This window comes from Nylanderia fulva, unplaced genomic scaffold, assembly GCF_048542155.1.
Source record: "Nylanderia fulva isolate GAGA-0341 unplaced genomic scaffold, ASM4854215v1 Scaffold60, whole genome shotgun sequence".
NCBI classification, from domain to species: Eukaryota; Metazoa; Arthropoda; class Insecta; order Hymenoptera; family Formicidae; genus Nylanderia; species Nylanderia fulva.
Genome location: NW_028190699.1, coordinates 216,452 through 243,828, shown reverse-complemented (window position 1 = coordinate 243,828; position 27,377 = coordinate 216,452). Strand labels below are relative to the sequence as shown.

At 31.7% G+C, this 27,377-nt stretch overlaps 3 protein-coding genes across 6 annotated transcripts; 2 read left to right on the top strand and 1 right to left on the bottom strand.

The window, feature by feature from the left end:
- The first annotated feature begins 162 nt into the window (after positions 1-162).
- LOC114933273 (E3 ubiquitin-protein ligase RNF10) lies at positions 163-7,081 on the top strand. Its single transcript, XM_029305766.2, has 12 exons — positions 163-597; positions 689-864; positions 1,156-1,349; positions 1,922-2,012; positions 2,128-2,315; positions 2,453-2,645; positions 2,724-2,852; positions 3,468-3,666; positions 3,783-4,034; positions 4,123-4,300; positions 5,138-5,532; positions 6,677-7,081. The coding sequence occupies exons 1-12, from the start codon at positions 528-530 to the stop codon at positions 6,778-6,780; spliced, it is 2,169 nt and encodes a 722-aa protein (XP_029161599.1). The 5' UTR covers positions 163-527; the 3' UTR covers positions 6,781-7,081.
- Positions 7,082-7,450: 369 nt separating this feature from the next.
- Hsc70-4 (heat shock protein cognate 4) lies at positions 7,451-11,592 on the bottom strand. The gene is made up of 3 exons (XM_029305767.2): positions 11,491-11,592; positions 11,099-11,326; positions 7,451-9,824 (listed from the first exon to the last, which is right to left on the bottom strand). The coding sequence occupies exons 2-3, from the start codon at positions 11,304-11,306 to the stop codon at positions 8,074-8,076; spliced, it is 1,959 nt and encodes a 652-aa protein (XP_029161600.1). The 5' UTR covers positions 11,307-11,326; positions 11,491-11,592; the 3' UTR covers positions 7,451-8,073.
- A 6,363-nt stretch (positions 11,593-17,955) lies between these two features.
- Positions 17,956-22,902, top strand: LOC114933275 (malectin). Of its 4 annotated transcripts, none has more exons than XM_029305771.2 (5): positions 17,956-18,199; positions 18,698-19,101; positions 20,487-20,669; positions 20,798-20,855; positions 21,302-22,902. In XM_029305771.2, the coding sequence occupies exons 2-5, from the start codon at positions 18,742-18,744 to the stop codon at positions 21,508-21,510; spliced, it is 810 nt and encodes a 269-aa protein (XP_029161604.1). In that variant the 5' UTR covers positions 17,956-18,199; positions 18,698-18,741; the 3' UTR covers positions 21,511-22,902. The 4 variants fall into 4 exon arrangements, with proteins under 4 accessions (XP_029161604.1, XP_029161603.1, XP_029161602.1 ...); XM_029305770.2 differs by having other exon boundaries at positions 18,693-19,101; XM_029305769.2 differs by having other exon boundaries at positions 17,956-18,259.
- Positions 22,903-27,377: the final 4,475 nt, after the last annotated feature.

Here is a 27,377-nt window from a genome sequence, read left to right as displayed (position 1 = left end):
TCAAAATATAAAAATTTCACTTTTTCTCTCTTCCAAAATTCAAACGTCAAAAAAATTCCCGCCAAATGTCAAAAGTACCACGTGAATCAGGCGAGTGTCAAAAATGACAAACTCGGGTCACGTGGTATATATATATATATAAAACACGTAACTGACGTAACACTTCCGCTTCCGCAGATGGTTGGGTTTCGCCATTTGGATCGTGACCATCGAGTTGAGGTTAAAAGGGCCGAGAAGACTGTCGTCGTCCACGACGAAAGGGGAGGCCGACTGCTCCCTGAAGACGAGCGCCCACGCTCATCGCCCAATCCACCCCGCTTCTTCCGTTTCGCGCCCAGCCACTCGCATCGACCTGTCGGCAACTTCGACAAATCGAGACACTTTTTACCTTTGGCACCTGACGAAACATGGCTTATTGAAGAAGATGACGGGCATGCGAAGGGATACCATTTCTCCGAGGAGAGGAGACGGAGGAGACCGCAGCTTCGACGAGGCGAGTCGCCAGACCGACTGTAATCGATTTGCAGATGGATGTAAAGATGAAACTCATGCCGTCCCCCGCCGAGGGGGCTGCCACTGATGCGAGAAACGATCGAGGTTCATGTCTTATCTTTTTTCAAGGTCATCGCTAAAAAGTCGGTTCCACCGAGGTATCGCGTCTTCTCACGCGTCTTAATGCTTCTTTCAGATGTTAGTGACGAGCTCTACCTGGGAACTTTGCGCAAGAAAGAACCTGTCGGCGCCTGTAATTTTCCTAAAAATGAACAACCAACGAAGTACAATAATGTACAGAAAGCAAAAGATTCTGCTAAGAGACCGAGATCTAAAAGACAACATCATGGCAGTGCAGAGAAGAATTCCAAGGTCGATTTACATGTGGATACGCTTTTATCCTTTTTCACATTTTCAAATTACACCCCAAGTAGCAAAGTGACGTTATTTGACGTCTAACGATATCATTAAACGTCAAAATGGCATTATTTTGATGTTTTACGATGTTATTAAATGTCAAAATAATATTATGACATTTAATGAAGCATAATAACGTTAAAATGACATTTAATGAGATCAAAATGATGTTTAATGATGTCAAAATAACAAGCTTGCTATCTGAAATATATATAAAATTATATATATGATATAATATATTTACAGGTAGTGGAAGAAAAGTTTTCTGAGTATAACTCAGTATTGGTCCAAAGCAGAAAAGCAAATGGCAATTTTTTGCTGAATTTTCGCTATGCGCGAGATGCACAAAGGGATATAGGGAGACATAGTTGCAACAATGATAGATCGCATCCACCGGTGCAACGGCATAAGTACAACAAAGAACAATTTATACAAGCCTGGTAATAATCCTTCTTGATACATACAGTCATCTCATTTAGCAAATGACATTAAACATCAAAATGATATCATTTGACGTCAAAACTTGCTACCTGGGATGGCAACTTCTTGAATATCCAAAAATTATAGATATTTTTTCAATTATTGTTTAGGTATCCAATATAGATAATAATTGAATATTCATGTATATGTAACAAGATAAAATAATATTCATTTGTTTATTGCTTTCTCAGTTCATTAAATAACAGAAAATTTAACATTAATAAATGAAAACGAATGAATCTGTTAGCTTGTCTATGCAAATAAAAAATATTTCAAATGATAATATTGTAAATCAAAATTATATAAAATTTTCCATGTAAAGAATTAAGAAAAATTCGTTTATTCGATTTCTTGAATTTTTTTTCAAAATAAATTATATACTAGAGAAAATTAAAAACTCAAAATCGAGTATTAATACTATTAAATGCATATTATTTATATGCATATATAAAAAAATACAAATAATATAGAAATAATTTTAAAATTCTATACATACACATATTCAATATACATTATGTTTTTATATCAATAGCTGCCAGTTTGTTGTAACTGCAAGTGGAGATTATTCCTCACATTTGACCAACGCTGATACTCTTGTTGATTGGAAATTGATCGAGCAAATTGTAAGTTGTTTCCTGATTCTTAATCTTGTTATTGTGCAAAATTTTCTTACACGCATATATATATATATACTGATTTATATTAATTAAGCCTTATTTAAATTTGATCTATTTTTAGAAACTACACAATTCAGAAAATCTCTCTTGCCCCATTTGTTTACACCCACCAGTTGCAGGAAAAATGACTCGCTGTGGTCACGTCTACTGCTGGTCCTGTATTCTTCGTTACTTACGTTATTGTCAAGAAACAGGCAACTACAAATGCCCCATTTGTGATGAATACCTTCATAAAAATGATTTAAAAAGGTAAAAAGTTGTCATTATTATATATCATAATATGTTGAATGATGAAATGTTTATATATTTATTAATTTATTATATATTTTATTAAATATTTTATATATTTTATATATATATTTATGTTTATATTATATATTTTTTAGTGTGGTCGAGATTACACGAAGGACGTATAACCTGGGTGACACAGTTACTCTACGTTTGATGCGTCGCGAGAAGAATTCCTTATTCGCGACACCTGTAGAGTCTACGATTCATCCACCAACAACATTTTTATCTGTTTCAAAGAGCGCCGCTAATCAGATATATTCGAAACTTCTCATTGCAAGCGTAAAGGATGTAAGTTTATACATAAACTCTTGATGATATTCACTTCTAAATGCAAGAGTGAAATGCAAATGATGTTTGTATTTTTAGATTGTGGATATCATAGAGCGCGAGCGATCTGAATTGGAACTTGAACTTAGGAATAATCCAGATATGGCTTCTGACATCAAGCAAGCGCTCGACGAATTATTAAAAAGGGAGGACCAGCTACCATGCAAGGTAACATTAATATTAATTCTGTAAATAATTATATATATATATATATACACATCTTATGTTATATATATTAAAATATATATATATATATTTCTATATATCTATACATATATATATATACACAGGGTGTCCGGTAATTGTCGCCTCAACCATCGTGTGCAGGTAAAGTGAGTTAAACCGAATAGGAAAGTTCTCTACCGTTTTGTGATTTTCGCAATAATTATTGAATTATTAAATAAAAAAAGATCGGCCAATCCACGCGAATAGAAGCGCGCGACGAGAAGAGACGTCCTACTGTAACACGATACACGGCACGCCGCAAAGCGGAAGGAGGAGCGAACGATGACTGTCGAAGAATCGTGTTCGAAAAATCTTCGTGTATCGTGTTACAGTAGGACGTCTCCTCGTCGCGCGCTTCTATTCGCGTGGATTGGCCGATCTTTCTTATTTAATAATTCAATAATTATTACGTAAATCGCAAAACGGTAGAGGACTTTCCTATTTGGTTTAACTTACTTTACCTGCACACAACGATTGAGGCGACAATTACCGGACACCCTGTATATTAAAATATATATGTCAGTATGAGTAATAAAAAATATGTATGTAATGTAAAAGAATATAGAGTCCAAAGATGCTGATGCGGAAAATACAACGAAGAATGATATTACCGAAGAAACACTACAAGGGAGTGAAATAAATGCCTATACATGCAAAGAGGATACTACATTGTTGGCAAAACAATCGTCAACGGACAGTGTCTCCAGTGACAGCCAATCTGCTTCGAGTCCTCCTAAATTTTTGTACTTTTATCAAGGTAAATAATCATATGGATTATTAGAAATTATTTATTGTCGAAAAATGAGAACTTAAAATATTTCAGATAATATATTCACAGATAAAAATGTCACATTTTTATGAATTAATTTTCAGTCGAAGATGGACAACACATATATCTTCACGGCTTGAATGTGAACATGTTGAAGGAACAATATGGCAGTCTCGAATATTGCCCGTCTGTTATAACGGGTAAACTTCTTGGAAAGTATGCAACCGTCTGCACGGAATACTTGAGAAGGAAATTGCCATATATTTGTCACTTACCACTCACTAGTATATTCGATTCAGTCGAAATTGAATTAAAACCACCATTTGTATCTGAAGAAGTTCTTCGTAATTTCAAAGGTAACTATTTAAATTATGTTTGTATTTTATTATTATATTATTGTATTATTATTATATTATTATTATATTAATTTTTTTACATTACCAGAGACTTTGAATAAGAGGCAGTCCGACAGAGAAGAGAAAGAACGTGAGGAAAATAAACGGGAAAGGAGAATAATAGAAAATGAGAATAGATTAATTGGTATTTATCCAACACCCAACATAGATATTGAATCGTATCAACATTTTCCTCAATTGCAAGCAGAACTACAACAGTTTTCCACGTGAGCAATTATTATCTTATCTTTATTATGTAACATTGTCTTCATTAATACATGAACACTATTTTATCCTGCTTTGTATCTATAAAAGTTACTCAGAACTCGTAGAGCCTCGTCAGAGACAAGAAAGCATGAGCTAAAAATTTTAAAATTCTTAAACTTATTTTTTAGTATTTTAAAAGTGTACTAAAATCTGAAATATTGTTTTATCGAAATATCTTTTTATTTCAAAAGTATCTAAGAATTTTTTGCGTGTTTTCTCGTCTCTGACAATTTGAATATTGGTTAGCAAGGAGCCAGGAGAGTATTCAATGATATAATTTAGTATAATATAGTGATATAATATTATATATATATATATATATATATATATATAATTTTTATATAACAATATATAATTACAATAATATATAATAATATATAATAATAATATATACATTAATATATAATAATAATATATATAATAATATGTAATAATTTTATAAATATGTTTTTTAAATCGGCCAACAGAGCCAAAGCACGCAAAATTAATTATTCGGAACTGTATCTCTTGGTTTGAGATCACTAAGTTCCATATATAAATTAATCTCGAAACTGTCGCTGAAGCGGCTTTTCGGACCTATATTTTTCGCGCCTATTTCTCCATATGTAAGTTGCGAGATTAATTTATATATGGAACTTAGTGATCTTAAACCAAGAGATACAGTTCCGAATAATTAATTTTTCGTGCTTTGGCTCTGTTGGCTGATTTAAAAAACATCATATTTATATTCTTAATATTGAGAGCCGATAAAAATATTTCTTTCTGGTAATAATTTTACTTATTTTTTGCATACATAGCGAACATGTGCTGTCGCAACTCGCAGAATCGGCAACATCGAGTATCGCTAGCAGTCCACCTCTGAGTGCACCAGCTTTCGAGGAAATTCCAAGACAAGAAACGGATCACTCGTCGCATGGACACACCCGAACATTTGCCGACATAGCGAAAAAATCACCAACGTCAATGATACCGATGAAGACTAAGTCTACCAATGCTTGGCCGTCTGTAAGATCAAGAAAACACCCCGGTACAACGTCATTCAACAAAGACGAAGAGGAAATCTCGAAAGTAGAGACAAGAACGGATGATAAGTCTAATGCTTGGTCCGTAAGACCAAAAATATCGACATATTCTGGTACAACGGGTACCTCTTCGTCCAATGAAGATGAAAAAAGATCTTATGCTTCTGAACGTGAGTTTTTTTCAATCTAATCAATAAATTATTATCAGAGTCAAGAATAATGTACAGAGTGTTCAATAGGAAATTGCTAAAACTAATCAGTCATCATTTTTTAATTCATGCAATTATTGGAAAAATAAAAGTTGTTGAAAATTGTTAAAATGAGGAAAGTGTAGTTTTTAATGGATATAAATAAATGTTTGTATACCAGTTTATTTTATTGAAAATAAGTAATGAAAAAAGTGCTAATAATAACATTTGTAAACTAATGATAAATATTTTCAAAGTGAGCACCATTTGAATTTTTACAAAATTCTGTTCTTTTACGAAAACTTGTAAAAAAATTTTTCTAACATCTCATTTTTAATGTTATTGACGATCCATTTAATAGCTGCTATTAAATTATTAGCACTTTTTTCATTATTTTTTATCAATTAAAGAAACTATTATAGTATACACACGTTTTATTTATATCCATTAAAATCTGCAGAGTTTCCTCTTTCCAATACAATTTTTATTTTCTCAATAACTGCATGCATTCAAAAATAACAGCTGATCAGTTTCAGCAACTTCCTATTGGACACTCTGTATATATCAGGGTTGGGTAGTAACTAGTTAATTAGTTAAAAGTTAAAAAAAGTTAAAAGTTTGTTTTAACTTAGTTTTTTAATTTAAAATGTTAATTAATTTTTAACTTTAACTTGTTATTTTTGACTTCAAACTTATTAACTTTTTTCCCAAGTTAAATTTTTGATCTCTGAATACCATCTATTTTATAAACATTTTTAAATTAAAATATTAATTTTTATGTTTATTTGTCATCAATTATAATTACCATAAATATATTTATTTCTATATAAAAACCAAAATTTCTTTGTTATTATAAATTTTAAAAGAATTAACAAACAAAATTCTAATTTAATATAATGTTTTTAAAATTTAACTTTTGATTTAATTTCAATTAATTTAATCTTAATTTTGAGTTATTTTTTTGTTTTTTCTAATTTAACTAAATTAATGTAATAAGCAACTAACTTTAACTTAACTTATTGCTAGTTTTAAAAAATGATTAAGTAACCCCAGCCTGGTATATATATTTTGATTACACTTGTTTAAAATGTTTCCAACTTTTTTCAACTAAATCATTGTTTTTCAGAAGCGAAAGATGAAGGTAATGCAGTTGGTAAGAAGAAGAAGAAAAAGAAGAACAAAGGAACTGTACTGTTAACGACTGGGATGACATCCGGTTATTCTTTGTAACTACCTGTATGATCGCATATTTTTATTTGCGTATAAAATTACTTCTTTGCTATGTAAAACGATAATTGGTAGAACCTTCATTGAATCAATTGTAGAAAATGGCAGTAATTAATTTTTTCACAACTCTTGCGTGGCTATCATCGTTATTATTTTTAACATTATTGTACGAAACATATGTGCAACATATTGAATGTCTTCACTTCTGTGCTGAAAATTGTAATTATTTACCGATATAAGGAACAATAATTTGTTGTAGAGTTCTCGCATATTGTGCTTACAAATAAAATTTTATTTTATTTCACACTGTTTGATATTTGAATCAATCACCATTTGTAGGAATCTCCGATAGTTCTCTCCAATATCTAAATATATGCTCATTTTAATTTTTTTTTTTTGAATTTTTCTATTTTATTCAAGCTCTTCAGAATAATAAAATTAAAATAAATTAATTATATATATATGTATATGGAAAATAAAATTAAGATAATTGGTAAATTGCTGATTAATTAGTAATAATATACATACATATATGTATATATTGCTAATATTATTAATATTTTTACTTTTTTTATATAATTAATACTTCTTATTCTTTTCAATAAAATTCTAAATTACATGCTGTCTTAAAATACTCTTTTTTTAATGATATTGTAGAAATAAAAAACATGTGTTTCTCTAAGTTTAAATTTTTTATTCAAGTATTTATTTTTCATCCAAGATCGCTCTGTGAATATTACAAAGTAAAAAGATAACAGATTCACAAATATTAAATATTAAAGTGATATTCACAAATATTAAATTGTTTCAAATTAATACATCAAATTATCGTGCTTTACTAAGTCGATTCTTTCCTAAATTATCGGGATAAAAAGAATAATACAATTTTCTTGAAGGGGAATCGCCCTATATATTTATACGAAGCCTGGAACATAGAAGATTAACAATGCAGATCTTTTTCTATATCGTCATAAATTATAAGTACACAATATATATACGCGAATAGAAATAAATAAAGCGTATGCGCAGTTCAAGTTTTGTATTCTCCTCCTCGAGGAGAATACAAAAGAAAAGGAACTTAATAAGAGACGCGTCGAAGAGGAACATAAAAAAAAAAAAAAAAAAAAAAAAACCCGGAATGATCAAAGCGAGCTGGCCGGTGTGTAATTAATTGTTCTATGTTCATTAATTGTTCTATGTTCATTAATTCGTTTAAAATCGCTGGCTTCAACGTGGGCAGTGGCGAGAATCGCGAAAAAGGTAACAAGGTGACGACGACCTCCTGGGGGACACCCCTTAGTCGACCTCCTCGATGGTGGGTCCGGACGCGCCGCCGCCGCTGGGCGCGCCACCTGGTGCGGCGCCACCGGCGCCCGGGAAACCTCCAGGCATCCCGCCGGGCATACCGCCCGCGCCTTGATACAACTTAGTGACGATCGGGTTGCAGATACCCTCGAGCTCCTTCTGTTTGTGCTCGTACTCCTCCTTGTCAGCGAGCTGGTTCGCGTCCAGCCACTTGATAATCTCGTTGCACTTGTCCAGGATCGTCTGCTTGTCGCTCGCGCTGATCTTGTCCTTGAGCTTCTCGTCCTCGACGGTGCTCTTCATGTTGAAGCAGTAGGACTCCAGGCCGTTCTTCGCCGCGATCGTCTCCTTCTGCTTCTCGTCCTCGCTGCGGTACTTCTCCGCCTCGTTCACCATCCTCTCGATGTCCTCCTTGCTCAGCCGGCCCTTGTCATTCGTGATCGTGATCTTGTTCTCCTTCCCGGTGGACTTGTCCACGGCGGAGACGTTCAGGATACCGTTCGCGTCGATGTCGAACGTCACCTCGATCTGGGGCACGCCGCGAGGAGCCGGGGGAATCCCGCTGAGCTCGAACTTGCCCAGCAAATTGTTGTCCTTCGTCATCGCTCGCTCGCCCTCGTATACCTGGATCAACACACCCGGCTGGTTGTCGGCGTAGGTGGTGAAAGTCTGGGTCTGCTTCGTCGGGATCGTCGTGTTCCTCTTGATGAGCGCGGTCATGACTCCACCGGCAGTTTCGATACCGAGGGACAGCGGGGTAACGTCGAGCAGCAGGAGGTCCTGAACTTCCTCGGACTTGTCGCCGTGCAGGATGGCGGCCTGGACAGCTGCGCCGTAGGCCACAGCCTCGTCGGGGTTGATGGACTTATTGAGCTCCTTGCCGTTGAAGAAGTCCTGGAGGAGCTTCTGGATCTTCGGGATTCGCGTGGAGCCGCCGACGAGGACGATGTCGTGGATCTGAGCCTTGTCCATCTTCGCGTCCCGCAGGGACTTCTCCACGGGCTCGAGGGTGCCGCGGAAGAGGTCGGCGCAGAGCTCCTCGAATCGGGCCCGGGTGATGGAGGTGTAGAAGTCGATACCCTCGTACAGCGAGTCGATCTCGATGCTGGCCTGGGTGGAGGAGGATAGGGTGCGCTTCGCCCGCTCGCAAGCAGTGCGGAGACGACGCAGGGCGCGCTTGTTCGACGTGAGGTCCTTCTTGTACTTGCGCTTGAACTCCTGGACGAAGTGATTGACCATACGGTTGTCGAAGTCTTCGCCACCGAGGTGGGTGTCGCCGGCCGTCGACTTCACCTCGAAGATGCCGTCCTCGATCGTCAGGATGGAGACGTCGAAGGTGCCACCGCCCAGGTCGAAGATCAGAACGTTCCGTTCGCCGGTGGCCTTCTTGTCGAGGCCGTAGGCGATCGCGGCTGCGGTGGGCTCGTTGATGATACGCAGCACGTTCAGGCCCGAGATGGTGCCGGCGTCCTTGGTCGCCTGGCGCTGCGAGTCGTTGAAGTACGCGGGGACGGTGATTACGGCGTTCGTCACGGTCTTGCCCAGGTAAGCCTCTGCGGTTTCCTTCATCTTCACGAGAACCATCGAGCTCACCTCCTCGGGGAAGAAAGTCTTCGTCTCTCCTTTGTATTGTACCTGGATCTTTGGCTTGCCACCATCGTTCACCACGGTGAACGGCCAGTGTTTCATGTCGGCCTGGATGGTCGGGTCCTCGAATCGACGTCCGATTAGCCTCTTGGCATCTGAAGCGTGTTTAAACAATTTTATTAGTAAGCTGGAATTTCAGTTTCTCGTTCAATTCATCATGCAGATGACAAAAGCAGGCATTCTCACATCAAATCACGTCAGTTTGCTACTTGGGAGTGTATTTTGACATCAAAATTATGGCAAAATGATATATTTTGGCATTAAATGTCATAATAATGACCAAAACTACCGCATACATTCCAGATAGCATAAATACCTCATTTTGATCAAATGGTGTCATTAAATGTCAAAATTATATATTTTGGTGTCAAAATGATGTCATTATAATTACTGTAGCTTTCTGGATATTGTATACATCCTAGATAGCAAACCTATCTCATTTTGATGTCAAATGATGCCATTAAATATCAAAATAATGTCACTTTGACGTCTAATGATGTCAGTTTACTACTTGGGAGTGTATTTTGACATCAAAATTATGACAAAATGATATATTTTGGCATCAAATAATGTCATAATAATGACTGAGGCTACCGCATATATTCCAGATAGCAAACCCATCTCATTTTGATGTCAAATAATGCCATTAAATATCAAAATGATGTCACTTTGACATCTAATAATGTCAGTTTGCTACTTGGGAGTGTATTTTGGTGTCAAGTAATGTTATAATAATTACTGTGGGTACCTGGATATCGCATACATCTCAGATAACAAATGTATCTCATTTTGATGTCAAATGACACCATTAGCGTCAAAATGATGGCATAATTACTGTGGTTACCTGGGTATCGCATATACCCCAGATAGCAAACATATATCATTTTGATATCAAATGATATCAGACGTTAAAATAAATATTTTATAAAATATGAAGACAAAGACTACAAAAATAATCCTTTGCAATGTAATTTTACATTCATTCAAGATAAATTTAATCTCATTTATATTTTTCAAAACTAAATCATTATTTATCAAAATCGAATAGATGTGGAAACATTTTTTTCTCAAATAATAATGCAAGATTAGCAATATAACATGATTTCATGGCACTCCGTGCACATTATACATTATTAATTTTAGTGCTGATCAATAAAGAATCCAATTAGATAAGCTTTACATCTACACATACACATACACACACACACATGCATCCATTATGAGTGTGCAACTTCCGGTTTGGCACCACGAGGTGACTCGAATCGACCGAGAATTACACGAGTCACGATTCACCGCGATTAATATTTCCGGATATGGCGATCGAACGAAAGGGAGAGACAAGGAGAGAGGGGAAAAGGCAAAAACTTACCGAAAATGGTGTTGTTGGGATTCATGGCGACTTGGTTCTTGGCGGCATCCCCGATGAGCCGCTCAGTCTCGGTGAAGGCCACATAGCTAGGCGTCGTGCGATTTCCCTGGTCGTTGGCGATGATCTCGACCTTGCCGTGCTGGAAGACCCCGACGCAGGAGTAGGTCGTGCCAAGATCGATACCGACCGCGGGTGCCTTCGCCGCCATTTTTTCCCTTTTCTTCGATTCTGCAACCACGAGGAAAGATATATAAATAAAAAAAAAAATATATATATATAAATAAAAAATAAATATAAAAATATATATATATAAATAAAAAATATATAAATAAAAAATTAATCTATGCTTCCGTTAAAGAAAGATAACCGGGCACAAAGGAACACAATTATACCTTGGTAGCTTCGTTAGAGATTCGATCACTTTTGCAGCGGCTGGACAAAGAAGCACTTCGTGTCTACGACTCACGGTGTTCAGTGTAAGAGTAACCGCGTCCGCGCCCCGGGGGCGTATTTATAGGCCGAGGCTTCTGGAACGTTCTCGCGACGCAGGCGCCGCTCGGCGGCCAATCGTGCGGCGCGCCCCACCGGAAAGCCGCGTCGCGATTGGCAGAGCAGACGCGCGTCATTCCCTCCCTACGTTGCGCATGCGCCGCGCGGCCAATCACCGCCGACGTCAGCCGAGCGTCCGTAGCTTATTCTGTTATCGATCGGAAATGAAATTTTTCGACTCGACACGAGTCCGAATTCTGAATTCCGATTCATGGGAATTTGGAGTGATTCCTGGATGATCGAGGACATCGAGGAAGAACGGATTTTTATATGACCGGAAGTGGAACGGATGATGGAAATGGAAGGATGGAGAAGATTCGCGGGCCCGATTCTAGAAACGTGTGGAATGTATGAGAGCAGAGCATGCGCGAAGCGCCCTCAAGGTTTTTCCTTCTGCTGTCTCACCTGCCTGCGTGACGTCACAGGTAAATCGGGAGGCCGAGCCTTCCCGCGTTTTCCGGAAGAGAATTTCACGCGGAGCGAGGTTATAGGATATACTTTCACGTAAAAGACAAAAATATATATACGGATATAATTAATTTTCGCAACAACTCACGGATTAGATATTGCAGATTTTATCATCTTAGGTTGTTTCTCGTGAGCGAAAAATTACACACTGCAATTAGATATTAAATGCACGGCTATAATCATATATCGTGAGAAATAGAAATAAAGAGAATAAAGAGTGAGAGAGAGGAGAAAAAAATTCCATATGCGATTATGTAATGTGGAAGTTCGATTTTCCAAGCCAGCAAATGCATGCGTCACTGTATATTAGATATATACGATACACGTGGCTCTGGGCAACTATGAGAAAAAGAGAGGGAGGGAGAATAGAGAGAGAGAGAGAAAAGGAGATCCAATAATCAATATGGATAGTACAATAGGAATTTGGAATATCCCCAGTAAGCAAGAAATATTTAATCAACATTTTATAATGTTGATTTTATATAAATTTTCTAAATGTTATATGTTTTTTATATTTATATATATATATGTTTAAAATATTATTAATAAATATTATAAAAAAATATTTTAACTGATGTTTTATAAATATGTTTTAAAAATATTATTTAATAACATATATTGCTCAAAATATTAATAAAATATTTTAAAAACGTTAATTTCAACATCACCGAAACCTCTAAATCGATGTCAAAGTTTGTTCATAATGATGTTGCATACAATGTTAAAAACTATATACTTGCCAACAAAAATAACATTGTAGCAATGATTTTTTGCTTACTGGGTCTGTTCAATTTCCACATCGCGACAGTAATAATTTACTGTCGTATAAATTGAATAGAATTCTTTATATATATATGTATAAAAATTACATTTACATATTACTTTTTAATATATATATGTATGTCAATTTCCAGAAAAAAAATTTTAATGTAAAAAATTACTTTTTTTATTTTAAAATTTTAATTTTAAATATATTATTATTTTAACATTAATATTATTATATTTTACAATTTTATAATTATATTATTGTATTTTTATAATTATATTTTATCTTGTAATTTTTATTATTTTTATTTAATTTTTAATTTAAAATACATATATATATATATATATATATATATATATATATATATAGTCATTTTAGGTAGACAGGGATATATTAGTTTACCGCCTGAAAATTAATCGTAAAATAATCGCGATGTCGCGTCGATGATCTCAAAAAATTACACAGGGGTGAGTCATCTTATACACGTTCTTTTTGTATAAGAGACGTCTGACAATGAGGTGTACGAGCAACTTTATATGTCCACACATGTGATATCATGGACACGCGCGTTTCAAGTTTTATTGTGTTTGTGTGAAAAAAAACTTGCAAGAAAGTGCAATTCATGCGGTCGATATAACGATAAACTAAACGATGAACGAAACTCTTGAATGTTTTATCGAAACAATAGAAAGTTTTCAACAGAAATCTATATGTATATATACATATATATACGAAAAGTACATCATAGGAGAGATAAATTTAATATATGCGAGAAATGGTGATAAAAAACATAAGTGAATTGAATTAAAAAAAACATTTACTTTTAAATATAATTAAAGAGATACTTACATTTTTATTTAAAATTTTTACATTTATATTTATGTATAATTAATATATTTTTTATGATTTTGTTATTAAATTTATATTTTTAAAATTTTAAAATATGTATATTATATAAAATGATTAAATAAAAATCTAAATAAATTTATATATAAAGTTTAATATTGAAAATATTTAGGAAAAGAAATTAATTTACTTTTGATTTACTTTTAATTACTTTTTATAAATTAAATATATTTTATAAGAATGGATATATGATATTAAAATATAATTCCTATTATTAAAGACATTATTTTTATAATAAAAATAAAATAAAGAATTAAATTTTTATGGAGAAATTGATTGATTTAACTGGAAGAATAATTAGATTTAATTTCTCGCATAATTATTAATAATAATCTTTTTTTTTGTTTTAGTCAATTATTTTAAAAGAGTAATAGAAGAGGGAAATTATTTATGAGGAAATCAATTATTTGTTTACAAATCCTCTTTTTACAAAAACAATAAAATAGTAACATTTTTTACATCAAATTTACAAGTCACCGATGACACATTTAATTATATTTAATTATATTCGCGGTAGAATTAGCGAATTATTTTTGACGTAGACGCTTATCTCGAAAAAATTGCTTATAATCTACTATTTGAAATGTACTGTTGTTATATCGGCAATAAAAAATTTTCAAAGATAAGAGCTAAACTCGACGTCGATTAATTGTGACATTAATAAGAGAAACAATGGGAAAAATAGGAAGAAAAATATTCGTCTTTTTATTAAATTTTCCTCCATTGAGTTTGTAATATAATTTATATTATTTAAAAAAAAGGACGAAAGAGATTCGTCAATCATCAGTGTTAATTTATTCATATTTTAAACAATGTGTTGTTGCTATAAAAAATATTTTATAAAAAAATGGAATTTTTAAAATATATAATACATTTTTTTATTATCTATAGCTACGATATGACTATTTGTTTATTTTAGAGGAAGAAACATCTTCAAAATATTTTTGAAGATAAGCATTTGTATAGATAGGATATCTTTTCTTAGCTTGATTCCTATAGAAACAGCCGGTATATTTTGTTCAACACGTGTTGCGAAGTTAAACCTGACCAGGTACGTTTCTCTGTAAACTTCAAACGGTCTTCAACGGTCGGCTCCTGCAGGATGCTGTGACACAACAATACGAGATAAAGAATATGAGACAAAAAGAGAAAGAAAACAAAGACGAAGGTTCAGGATTTCTCAAATAATAATTTGCATGCAAGGGAGACAGAATCTTCTTTCACAAGGAGAGAAATCTGATAAATATTTATTTTTGTAATTATATTTATATAAATTTAAATAATAGTTTAAATGAAATAATTTAAATTATATAAATAATAATAAATTAAAAATTTAAATTAAATAATTTAAATTATATAAATAATAATAAATTTAAAATTAAATAAAAATAAACAGAAATAAATATAAATAAAAAAATTAATATAAATAAAAATAAAACGGATTTTTTTCCCGCGTGATATATGAAACAAAAATATGTCAAACACATTTATGAAAGATATATACGAAATAATGACTCTGACGTCATCAAGATTAAATCATTTGTCGTGCGCAATTAAAAAAAAATCGTACTCAATTAAAAAAGATTTATTTAAAAATAATTCTTTTTGTCATATATACATATTTTTTTTTTCAAAATTGGAAGGCTCGTATAAATTAAACAAATTATTTAAACATAAAATGATATTTAGGCCAACTAAACGAGCAAAAAGAAAGTGTTATTTATTTATTAAAAATATTTTTTTTCTTTTTCCGATCTAATTTTTTCTCTACGAAATGCTAGCATTTTTTCAGTTATTTCGTCACGCAGAGATTTTTAATGGTCATTACTGAGAATGAAAAATGATATGAGAAGATAAAAAAAAAGCCATACATTGACGTCTTTGATTACTTATAATTTACTTCACGACTGAAACACAGTCTTTTGTCGAATTAACATTCGTTCTCTTCGAAATCTCTCATTTATTCTGTTAAAAAGGAGATGATAATAAAAATCATCCTTGTCCTTGTTCTCTCTTTTTTTATATCTCTGTCTTTCTCTCGTTTTCTGATCACGTGTTTCTTCCAGTAATTCAAGATGCTTTGAAGTCATCTGCTCTTATTTGTTTCGAACAAAAGCGAATTATTTAATTAATATCCGCAGGCCAAAATTATGGAAATATTAGAAATATTAATTAGACAAATTAGAATAAATATATCTATATATTATTTATACATTTAAATTTAAAATAATTTTTTTTAATAAAATTTAAATTCTTTTTTTCTGTTATGTACTTTGCAATTTTTAATAACTATAATAACTGTTTAAAGATATGTGTTTTGTTAGGGAAAATAATTTATTTGAACAACAGTCCTTATTTCTAGTTTTTGGTAGTTTGCAAAAAAATACTCGTTTTTTTCACAGAATTTTATATTCCAAAAATTTTGAATTAAGATAAGATTGGATTTCAATTTTATACAAAAAATTTTATAAATAAATAAAAATTTAAATATAATTATTATTTTAAGTAAATTAAATAAAATTTATTGTGTAAATAATATATATATACGCACACAAAGTATCAGATGTGCATTATTGTGTGATTCGGAAAATATATATGTATATTTTTACGCGAAGTATTTTTGATTTTCATTGAAACTTTGTCACTGAAAATAAGAGTGAAGACCTCGCGAAATAAATATAGCAGCAATATATAATGAAAGACGGTATAAATTTAAATTTTGAACGGAATCAAATATTTGTTCTATCTATATAATAGAATTTTAATTTAAGGCTTAGGTACAAAGATATATATTATTAATATTTATCAAAATTAGGTAAATTAATTCCTTTCTTAAGCTAAGTTAAGTTTAAAGTTAGTTGCTTTTATAAAATTAATTTAGTTATAAGTTAAAAGTTGTATGAAAAATTAACTCAAAGTTAAGATTAATAAATTAACTGAAGTTAAATATTAATAGTTAATTTTTAAAAGCATTATATTGATATTCAAGGTATTTTTGTAATTCGACCAATACTAGCTATAAATTCGTTTATTTTTTCCAACGTTAAGACCAACATAGATTTTGATCCTTTTCAAATGACCAAACCTTCTTTCTTTTATAAAATTAACAAAGGTGTTTATAGTTCCGGTGGAAAATCTAAAGAATAAAGGATCGTTCCGCTTTAATTATATTATATTGCAATCTTTTCTTGAAAAGGACCAAAACCTGATATGGTCGAAACGTGTTGTAAGAAATAAACGAATTTATAGTTAGTATTGGTCAAATTACAAAAACATCTTGATTTATTAATTTACTATAGAAGCTTATTTAGACAATAAAATTTAACTATTATTATTGATATTAAATAAAAATTTTATTTATTAATATTTTTTAAATTTATAATAAAATTAATAACAAATAAAGAGAGAAATTTTGATTTATATATATAGAAATATATTTTTTGGTAATTACAATTGATATGACAATAAATGATCATAAAAATTAGTAATATATACTTTAATTTACAAATAATACGTTTATAACTTATATATAACTTTTATAACTAATGATATAATAAATTATATACAACTTATTATATATAAATTTATAAAAAAATAATATAATATTCAGAAATTAAAAAATTTAATTTAAGAAAAATTCCAGGTAGCAGACTGACGTCATTAAACTTTAAAATGACGTAATGGCCTGGGATTTCATATATATATATATATATATATATATATATATATATATATATATATATATATATATATATATATATATGTATATATCAAAATATGATATATAATAATATATATTTCATATATTATTATGTATCATTTTGATAAATATTTATGACAACATTATTAACTTACCCAACCTTGTTATATATTAATATAATTATGTGAATTTATATAATAAACTTATTTCAGGAAAATAAATTCTCTATTTCCAATATCAAATTGAAATTGTGGCGTTCCGATTCCTACCTTATTGTAGGAACTTTTGTTGTTACCAACCTCATTCAATTAATCTGTCACTAACTTCTTATTAATTAAATATTGATTTAAACAATATGTTAGATTATATTTTGTTAATAACATTTATTCAATTACATACCCACAAAATTTGGAAAAGTGACGCCATCTGACGTACGTTTTAACGTCACAAGTCTCAGTATGGTCGGTAAATCAGAGATCTAATTTGAAAATCACATATGGCCGCGTATCAGCTGTACACGAATATTTTCCCGCAAGTGAATAATTCTTCGTTTTTGACGTCTCATTTGGTTGCAGCACCGGAATTAAAAGGTCAACTTAGATTCGATGCGATTCCCCGTAATAAGGAGCGTACCGAGAAGAAAAACCAAGGACGACGACGACCCGAAGGGATCCTGAAGGACGAGTTATGAGCACCTGGTGCTCGAGCACGAGTCTGTACTCTTACATGGAAATTACTCGTTCGGAACTGGAAAAGTTGCTTGCTTATCACTGTAATTTTTTTTTCCATTTGTTTTAAAGTGAAAATACACATTAATGTAAAATTACTATTTTTATGCAAAAATCATACGTAATTTTAAATTCACTATTTTTTTACTTTATTAAAACTTTATTTTATAATTATTTATCCATTTTATTTATAGCATTTATACATTCTAGCATTTCTCATCTGTAATTCCGCGTTCGGTGGAATATTTGTAATCTTGAAAATATATAAGAGTATATTTTTGGTAATTACATTAATTGATGACAAATGAACAGAAAAATTAATAATACTTTAATTTACAAATAATACGTTTATAACTTATATATTTCATATGAAATTAAATATAATCTGTAATCTTCCATACAAGTAGCAATATTGCATGATTGTGCTGGGTCGGGAAAAAACCTAATCATGTAATTTTACATAAATATTTTTTTCAGGATAGTTCTCCCCAAGTCGCGAATGACACATCTAGTTCGAGGCTAAAGGATGATGAGAAACGGCGATAATCCTGCGGCGATAATCCTGCAGTTATCATTACTCCTGCTCCGGACCCTGGGGTCCCACTGTCTGGAGGTGATATACGCGATAAACGCCGGCGGCGAGGCGCACGCGGATAGCTACGGGATACACTACGCCAGGGACCCACTGATGAGCAAGGTCGGCACCGCGTCCGATTATGGGAAACAGCTGATCATAGGACGTGTCAACAACCAGGACCAGATCCTGTATCAGACTGAGCGTTACCATCACAACACCTTTGGCTACGATGTGCCCATCAGCCAGGATGGCGATTATGTGATGATACTCAAGTTCTGCGAGGTCTACTTCAACTCACCCAATATGAAGGTGAAGCTCTGAAGATGTCCGCTCCCTGGAAAAACCAGGGAAGATTTTTTTAACCTGAAAATTGATTGGAAAATTGATTATATGTGGAAATTGATTGAAACTCGTGGAATTTGCTCTCAATAATTGTCTAAGATAATTTTTTAAATTTTAATTTAATTTAATTTAATTTTAATCAAACAATTTTTTTTATGTCTGACGTGATTTTTTATTGACGATCTCTTTTTAGTCTCTCTCAAGGTCTTGAGTTTCATATAAAATTGTTCAATTTTTTCAATGATATTTTTACGTAAATTAGAGTACTTCAGACTGTAATAAATATATATTATTCTTCTGCGACATCTACTTCAACTCACCCAATATGAAGGTGAAGCTCTGAAGGTGTCCGCTTCTTGGAAAAGCCAGGGAAGATTTTTTTTATCTTGAAAAATGTGGAAATTGATATTTTAATTTAATTAAATTATTGACATGCATGCGATATTTAAGTTTTCATTAAAATCTCGTGTGATTGTTTATTGATTTTTTTAGTCTCTCACAGTTTTTTAAATAATATTTTTAAGTAAATTAGAGTACTTTAGATTGTAATAAAATATTTTTCTGCGAGGTTTACTTCAACTTCTCCAATATGAAGGTGAAGCTCTGAAGGTGTCCACTCCCTGGAAAAATCAGGGAAGATTTTTTTATCTTGAAAAATCTGGAAATTGATTGTAACTTGCGAAATTTTCTCTTAATAATTGTGTCTTCGATAATTTTTTAAATTTTAGTTTAATTAAATTTTCTTTTATTTTAATTTTAATTTAAAACCAATTTTTTATGTCTGACATGCATTTTTGCGATATTTAAGTTTTTATTAAAATCTAAATGTGATTTTTTTATTGACTATCAAGGTCTTAAGTTTCGTAGAAAATTGCTTAATTTTTTAAATATATTTAAATAAATTAGAGTAATGTTATTATCGAAATTAATTTTACGATTAATAAATCAATATTAAATGCTAGGAAAATTGTATTCTTAGTAACTTTCTTTGCAATCATATAAAAAATATTAAATAAATATACAACATTAGAAAAACATTAGAAAGCGGATACGATAAAGAAATTTACTTTAGAGCTGTATTTACAGATTTTCTAATTTTTTTTACCTTAAATTTTAAATAGAAATATTTGGAAGAAAATTTTTTTTACAATATTTAAGCAAATTCTGATAAATATCCTTAAAAATTCGAATTTTTAAAAAATTTTCTGAAAAATTCCCTTCCAGGTATGTTCATTAAAAATTCAAGGTGAAATAAGAAAATTAGGACATGCTGTTTTTTTTTTTTTTTTTTTTTTTAATTGTAATTGTAATTGTTTCAATTTATTACTTGTAATGTAAAATTTCTTGCATAGGTCTTTGATGTCGTACTGAACGGTGATCATACTGTGGTAACTGATCTGGATATCTTCGAGAGGGTCGGCCGAGGAGTTGCACACGATGAGTACGTCCCGTTTAGGGTACAGGGTGGAAAGTTGATATACAATGATGAAGAATCGGACATTTTAGCAGGAAAGATAAGAGTAGAATTTATAAAGGTAATATAGTCTATTTTACATCTTTTTTTCTTCATATATATATATATATATATATATATATATATATATATATATATATATATATATAATACAGCGAATATAATTGGATCAATTTTGTGATTTTACAGGGCTACAGGGACAATCCAAAAATAAATGCTATAGCTGTTGTGAAAGGCGCTCTGAAAGGTTTGCGTTACTCTCGTTTTAATGAATCTTAAGGTTGAGGCTCCTCACTGACCATGTTAGATTGTGACATCATATTCGAGAAAGCACGCTAAAAATTCTTAAACGTCATTTCGAGATAAAAAAATATTCAGCATGCTTTTAAAATACCTTGAAAATTATCCTTTTTCTTTTATAATCAAAGACAAAGTCTGATATCACAATTATTATTAATATTTAATTAATTACTAATATTTTAAAAGTGTGCTACAATCATCTTAAGTAGTATTTCATCGCAATATCTTTTCATTTAAAAATGGCATCTAAGAATTTTCTGCGTGTGCCTTCTCGCCTCTGACGTCATAATCTGACATGAACGCAATGAGGATCCAAGAATTTTAATCTCTCTGCATAGCAAAAATTTATTAATTTATATATTAATATTTTAATTTATATATATGTCTACGTAGATATACCACAGTTGGGACCAATACCGCAAGATCCGGAAGAGTATCACAGCATGCAGGAGGAGGAAGAAGAGACTACTGTGCGTACACGACACACGAGTGGACCCAGGACACCGGATCCGTACTCGATAGATGATTCGTCTGTAATGTTACCTGTTTTCGTAGCTATTGGTGCTTTTATCCCCTTATTATTCTGCCTGTGTAAATTATAAACGGGCGATAAACGCACACGTGCATAGAAATGCTTTGTACTTAAGGGTACAACGTTGTGCCCGACTGTTTAGACTCGCTTGAATCATGAGAGAACGTCTAAATATGTAAATAGGTAATTAATAATTAATAATGCATCCTTTGCGTTGCATTGCCAGATTTAAAGAGAACATGTGTGAAAAAGTATTTATTATTAATTTATAAATCTAAATATAGAAGTTCCCACTTCTTCCTTCCTACTTAAAGTACTTTCATATGAATTTTTTTAGAACATTTCACATATTTTTCTGATGAAACTTATATTGTCTTTTTTACACAAACATTGTAATATTTAATTATTTAATGAAAAAATTTAATTTGTAAGTATACATATATGTATGTATAAATCTTCGACTCTTAAAATAATTCCAACTTTGATTTCAATTCTTAGAACTTAAATAAATTTTACTTAAAACTAAATTGTTATCTGTTCACAGTGCTGCAAAGTGCTTTCAACAATTTTTAATTCTTTCAATTTTAGAAAAACAAAAGAAAATTATTGATACTTTGACATTAATTAAATTACTTAAAATATGAAGAATATATTTGAGATATTTAAATATTTCAAAATATTTTTCCAACCTTATTTTTAATGTTGGATTATCAATAAATTTGTTAATATACATAATAGAAATTTGATTTCTGCAAATTTAATTTCAATTTATAATTCAAAAACTTGAGATTTGACGTTCTAATTAAATCTACTCCAAATTGAAGTTGTTAAAAATATATAGTTGAAAATTTTGTAGACAACCTGCTCATATGTATTTTACATATATCAGGTAGATATAGTTGACTCAAGAGAATACATCTTGAAACATATATATATATATATATAATTTTCAGAATAATGTAATGAATTCTGTTACAAAATCTTTTCGTTTTTTTATTTTATTTTATATTCTAATAACCTGTTTTATACTATTCGTTACGAAACATTTTATATACAAGTTTCGTTCACATGTTTCCTTTTTCAGTTTAGAGTATAGAAAGTTTAGATATGTTAACATGGATTATATAATTTTAAAAAACATTTAGTTTATATCATAGGATATTATTAAACAGATCTTATAGTCCATTAAATACCAAAGTATATATGGATTCATAATACATCAATTTTTTGCATGTTTAAAAGAGAAAGAGAGAGAGAGAAAGAGACACAATAAATGAGACTATTATTATATAAATGATTCTCTACATTGTATTTATCTGTATTTTTCATACGAACGCGAGGCCTCACGTCATGCATTTTTATTGGCTCAAAGTTGTAATCTTATATCGCACATATATATAGTAAAACGATATTATCTAATATCAGATAATACAATTCAATAAAAAAATACTTTTTCGAATAAGGATGATATTTCCTGCATTTTTTATATTTAATATCATGTTACAGTTTTTCAGAAATTTTTTGCCAAAAAATTTCCTGGAGAACGACCATCCATCACTGATGTACGAGTTCGTATAAATTAAATTCTCTTGTGAAGTCTTGGCGATCGAATGATCTTATTGACGATAGAACCTATTTGAATTGTACAAACGGTAATACTCCACGTTGTTATGGACTTCCAAAGATTCATAAGAACGGATATCATTTACGTATCATTGTCTTTTTTTATAGAATAATTTATCACTAGTAACGCCAATTTATCACTTATTTCGAGTACTTAAATTACTGTATATCAGTATTTTAAATACTCGAAATAAGTGATTAATTGGCGTTACTAGTGATAAATTTCTACAAGGGTTGACACTTGATAGTCCGGGATATAATATTGCAAATTATATTCACAATGTTATGCAATGTTCGATTAAAAAATCGAACTCTTACATTAGTGATGGATGGTCGTTCTTCAGGAATATTAGAGATAGAATTATTAAAGATAATAAAATAATGATATCGTTGGATGTTACATCATTATTCACTAATATTCCTAAGGATCTAGTTTTAAAGGGAATCGAAAAACGCTGAAACGATATTTCGGAAAAAACAATTTTTACATGCTGTGGAAACCATTCTTGAATCGACCAGTTTTTGTTTTGAGGGACAGTTTTACGAACAAAACTTTGGGAAGTCCAATGGGTTCTCCGTTATCTCCTATCTTGGCGGATATAGTCATGGACGATCTTAAGTTATTCTGGTTGAGTTCTTTGGATTTTTTGGTTCCTGTCTATTATAGATATGTGGATGACATTTTTGCTATAGTTCCAACTGGCAAAATAGGCGAAATATTGTCTACTTTTAATAAACTACCACGAACGTCTTAAATTCATGTGCGAAACCGAACTTAATTCTTCACTTAATTTCTTAAATACTACAGCACTCCGGTTTAATAGACTTATAACGAATTGGTTCAGAAAACCGACTTGGTCGGGGAGATACATGAATTTTTTCTCTTGTCACTCTTTAAAATTTAAAATCAATACGACCTATAATTTAGTCGACCATGCTATTCTATTATCTGATAAGTGTTTCCACCATGATAATATAGAAAATATTAAGAATACTCTATTAAATAATTGTTTCCCCTCAAAAATCATTAATCGCTATATATACAAAAGAATTAAAAATAGAAATGAGGATGATATTGAAAATAATGAATCTTTTGAAAAAAACATTTTTTATATGTCGATACCGTATGTGAAGGATGTTAGTGAAAATATTGCACATTCTTTTAAGAGGTTTGGCATTGATGTTGTCCACAGATTACCCAAGAAACTCAATTCTCTTATTAAATGCGGTAAGGATGTTCTGTTTAATGACCGTGCGACTAATGTTGTCCATAAAATAAATTGTAAGGATTGTTCTGCGGCATATATAGGACAAACTAAGAGGCATCTTAGCACGAGGTTTAATAAGTATCAAAAAAATATAAAATTAGATATTACTTCGCATTTAGTTATTAGCAAACATCGGAATTTGAACACAATTTTGATTGGAATAGTTTTAATATTTTACTGAAAAACATGTAAAGAAGAGAGAGATAGCAGAGATGTTTTTTATTAAAAAACTCAATAACAACATTAACTCACAGAAAGATACAGAGAGTCTAAATGATATCTATAACAAAATAATTAAGGTCGTATAAAATAGCCTTACTGACAAAAATTTTTGTATTACACGTGCAGGCAAAGTGGCACTTTCGGTGCGTGTTTTCTGTGCGGAAAGCGGCCGATTTTCCCCGCCGCCATCTAGCGACGACGCGGTGAGTGAATAAGCCGCATTCAAAGCCATTATCTACGGCTCAGCCGCGTTAAAAGTCATTGTATACGGCTGAAACCGTAGGCAATGTATTGAACACGGCTATTCCCCCACCGTGCCGCGGCAAGATGGCGGCGTGCGATCGGCCGCCTCACGCACAGAAAACGCGCAGAAAAAGTCACTTTGCCTGCACTTGTAATACAAAATAGTATGTGTATCACGTGCGGATTGACAATTGTTCACTCGTCCCACACAACACATGGACGTAATTACAACATAATTTGGATGTCCGAAGCGAGCACCAAGGACATCCGATGGACGTCCCGTGTACATCCTGTGGATGTATTAAGGATGTCCTATGTTCCGCCTAACAACATCCATAGGCTATAAATGGGACGTCCAGCGGATATCCTTAGTGCTTACTACGGACATCCAAAGTATGTAATTATGTGGATATAATGACTGCATTCAACAGAAAAAGAGCACAATGGCCAGTATTCATAGTCAGATCTTATATTTAAGATCGTCTTAAGATCTCGTTCAACCAATCAAATGACGTTATACGGCTATTTGATTGGTTAAACGAGATCTTAAGACGATCTTAAATATAAGATCTGACTATGAATACCGGCCAATGAGTGCTTATTAATTCTTTAATGTGATTAGTTTCTATGTTTAGATCCAACGAAGAACTAAAGGAAATAATCACATTAAAGAATCAACAGTCGCCGCATGAGCTGCTTTTTCTGCTGAACGCAACAAATGTTTCAATAATGCTCATTGAAAACTATTAAGACCATATTATATATTTAGATAGTTAGAATTTATTTAAATCAATAAAATACATGTATATAATTTTTGCAATATTATCTTAAGTATACTACTTTCAGCATTATAACCAGTAGCTCATCAAAATTATCAATATGTTTATTTATAAAATTTATGTTAGTGTAACAAAAACAAAATAATATATTACTGACGTGCTATTTTTTATATGTTCACGCAGTTTACTTAGTATAAAAAAAATTAAAATAAAAACTCCAATTAAAGTGTTCAAAGTTAACGTATACAATTATGTGTAAATTTTTATAAACTTTCAGTGTTTTTTGTCAATTTAAATTCCTTTATCATTTCTAGAGTAGTAAAATATGAAAATAACCCATGCATTACTGTTTTCAGAATTCTAGAGTACGTTATATAGTTCAATTTTTACATCTACCTGTATGAAAATTTTATCATAGAAAGTTTTTAATCAACACAAACTGTAAAATCTGAGGTTATGATTGTTGTCATTCAGTAGTATTTTGGCGGTGCGTCACTGACTTACACAGAATCCGGTATTATTGATATTTTCACTAAGACTTTTCTATATATTCTCTGCAATAAATATCTCTTTGTTCAATAACACGAGGTATGAGAGATACGAGCGGCACACGAGAGCACGAGCACGAAACATGTTGTGACACGTGAAAACCCGGCCGACCAGGACATGCGCAGCGCATTGCGCACTAGCGCCTAAAATTATCAGGATTAAAAGTCATTCTAAAAAAAATTGTAAAAAATAAAAATTATTGTAAGAAAATTATAATTAATAATAATAATAGAATTAGAATCTTCAGCTCAGACGTCCTCACAGAACTAAACGGAGGATGTCTACAGGACATAAAATAAACGTCTTATTTTGGATATAAAAAGACACAACCAAAATTTATATGTATTAAACGAATGTTATCGATAAAAATTAAGTTTTCAACTACAGGGTATACATATACTCGATATATTGTAAGATGTCCGGAATATGTCTTTTTAAAGTCCTACAACTGTCCATCGCAGTTGAAATTTTAACAGGACGTCCGACTAACGTACTTTGGACGTCCCACAAATGGGGACATGTGAGGACATATATCGGACGTCCGAATAACGTACTTTGGACGTCCCACGAATGGGGAACATGTGAGGACATATATTGGACGTCCAAAGGACGTACATGTGTTGTGTGGGGTGTGGGGTGGTCGCACTCGCCTTCGGCTCGTGCGTCCATCCCCCGTACTCGTGACCAATTGTCAACTTTCCGCACTTGTAACACAATATACTATTATTATTCTGTTGACGATTGTTACCGTGACATGTTTTATGTTGTCTCTCGTCTTTTTATTTCTGACTATGCTGTCATGATGTTTTAATTGAACAATAATTTGTGAACTTTTGTTATGACTTAGTAATATTATTATACTAAAATATCGGTTCTGCACATTATTATATGCAATTATTTGAATAGTTATACTTTTATTTTATTTTTGTATTTCTAATATTATTTTTAATTTGTTTTTTTGTAGTATTTTTCACTTGACAAGGACCACAATCACATGGTCGAAACGTCGTAAAGATTAATGAAATTAATTTTTGCTGGTTTGGTCGATTATTTAATTTTCCTATAAATTTTTAATTTAAATTTTAATATAATGTACACTCTCCATCCCCTCGTGTTTTATTGATATCAAAATTAGATATATATTATTAAAATTTTTAAGCCTTAAATGGAATTTGTTGTGATGATAATTAATAAAATATTTGTGATTTTTAATTATAAATAATTCAGTCTTTGTTGCGGAAATATTGTAAATT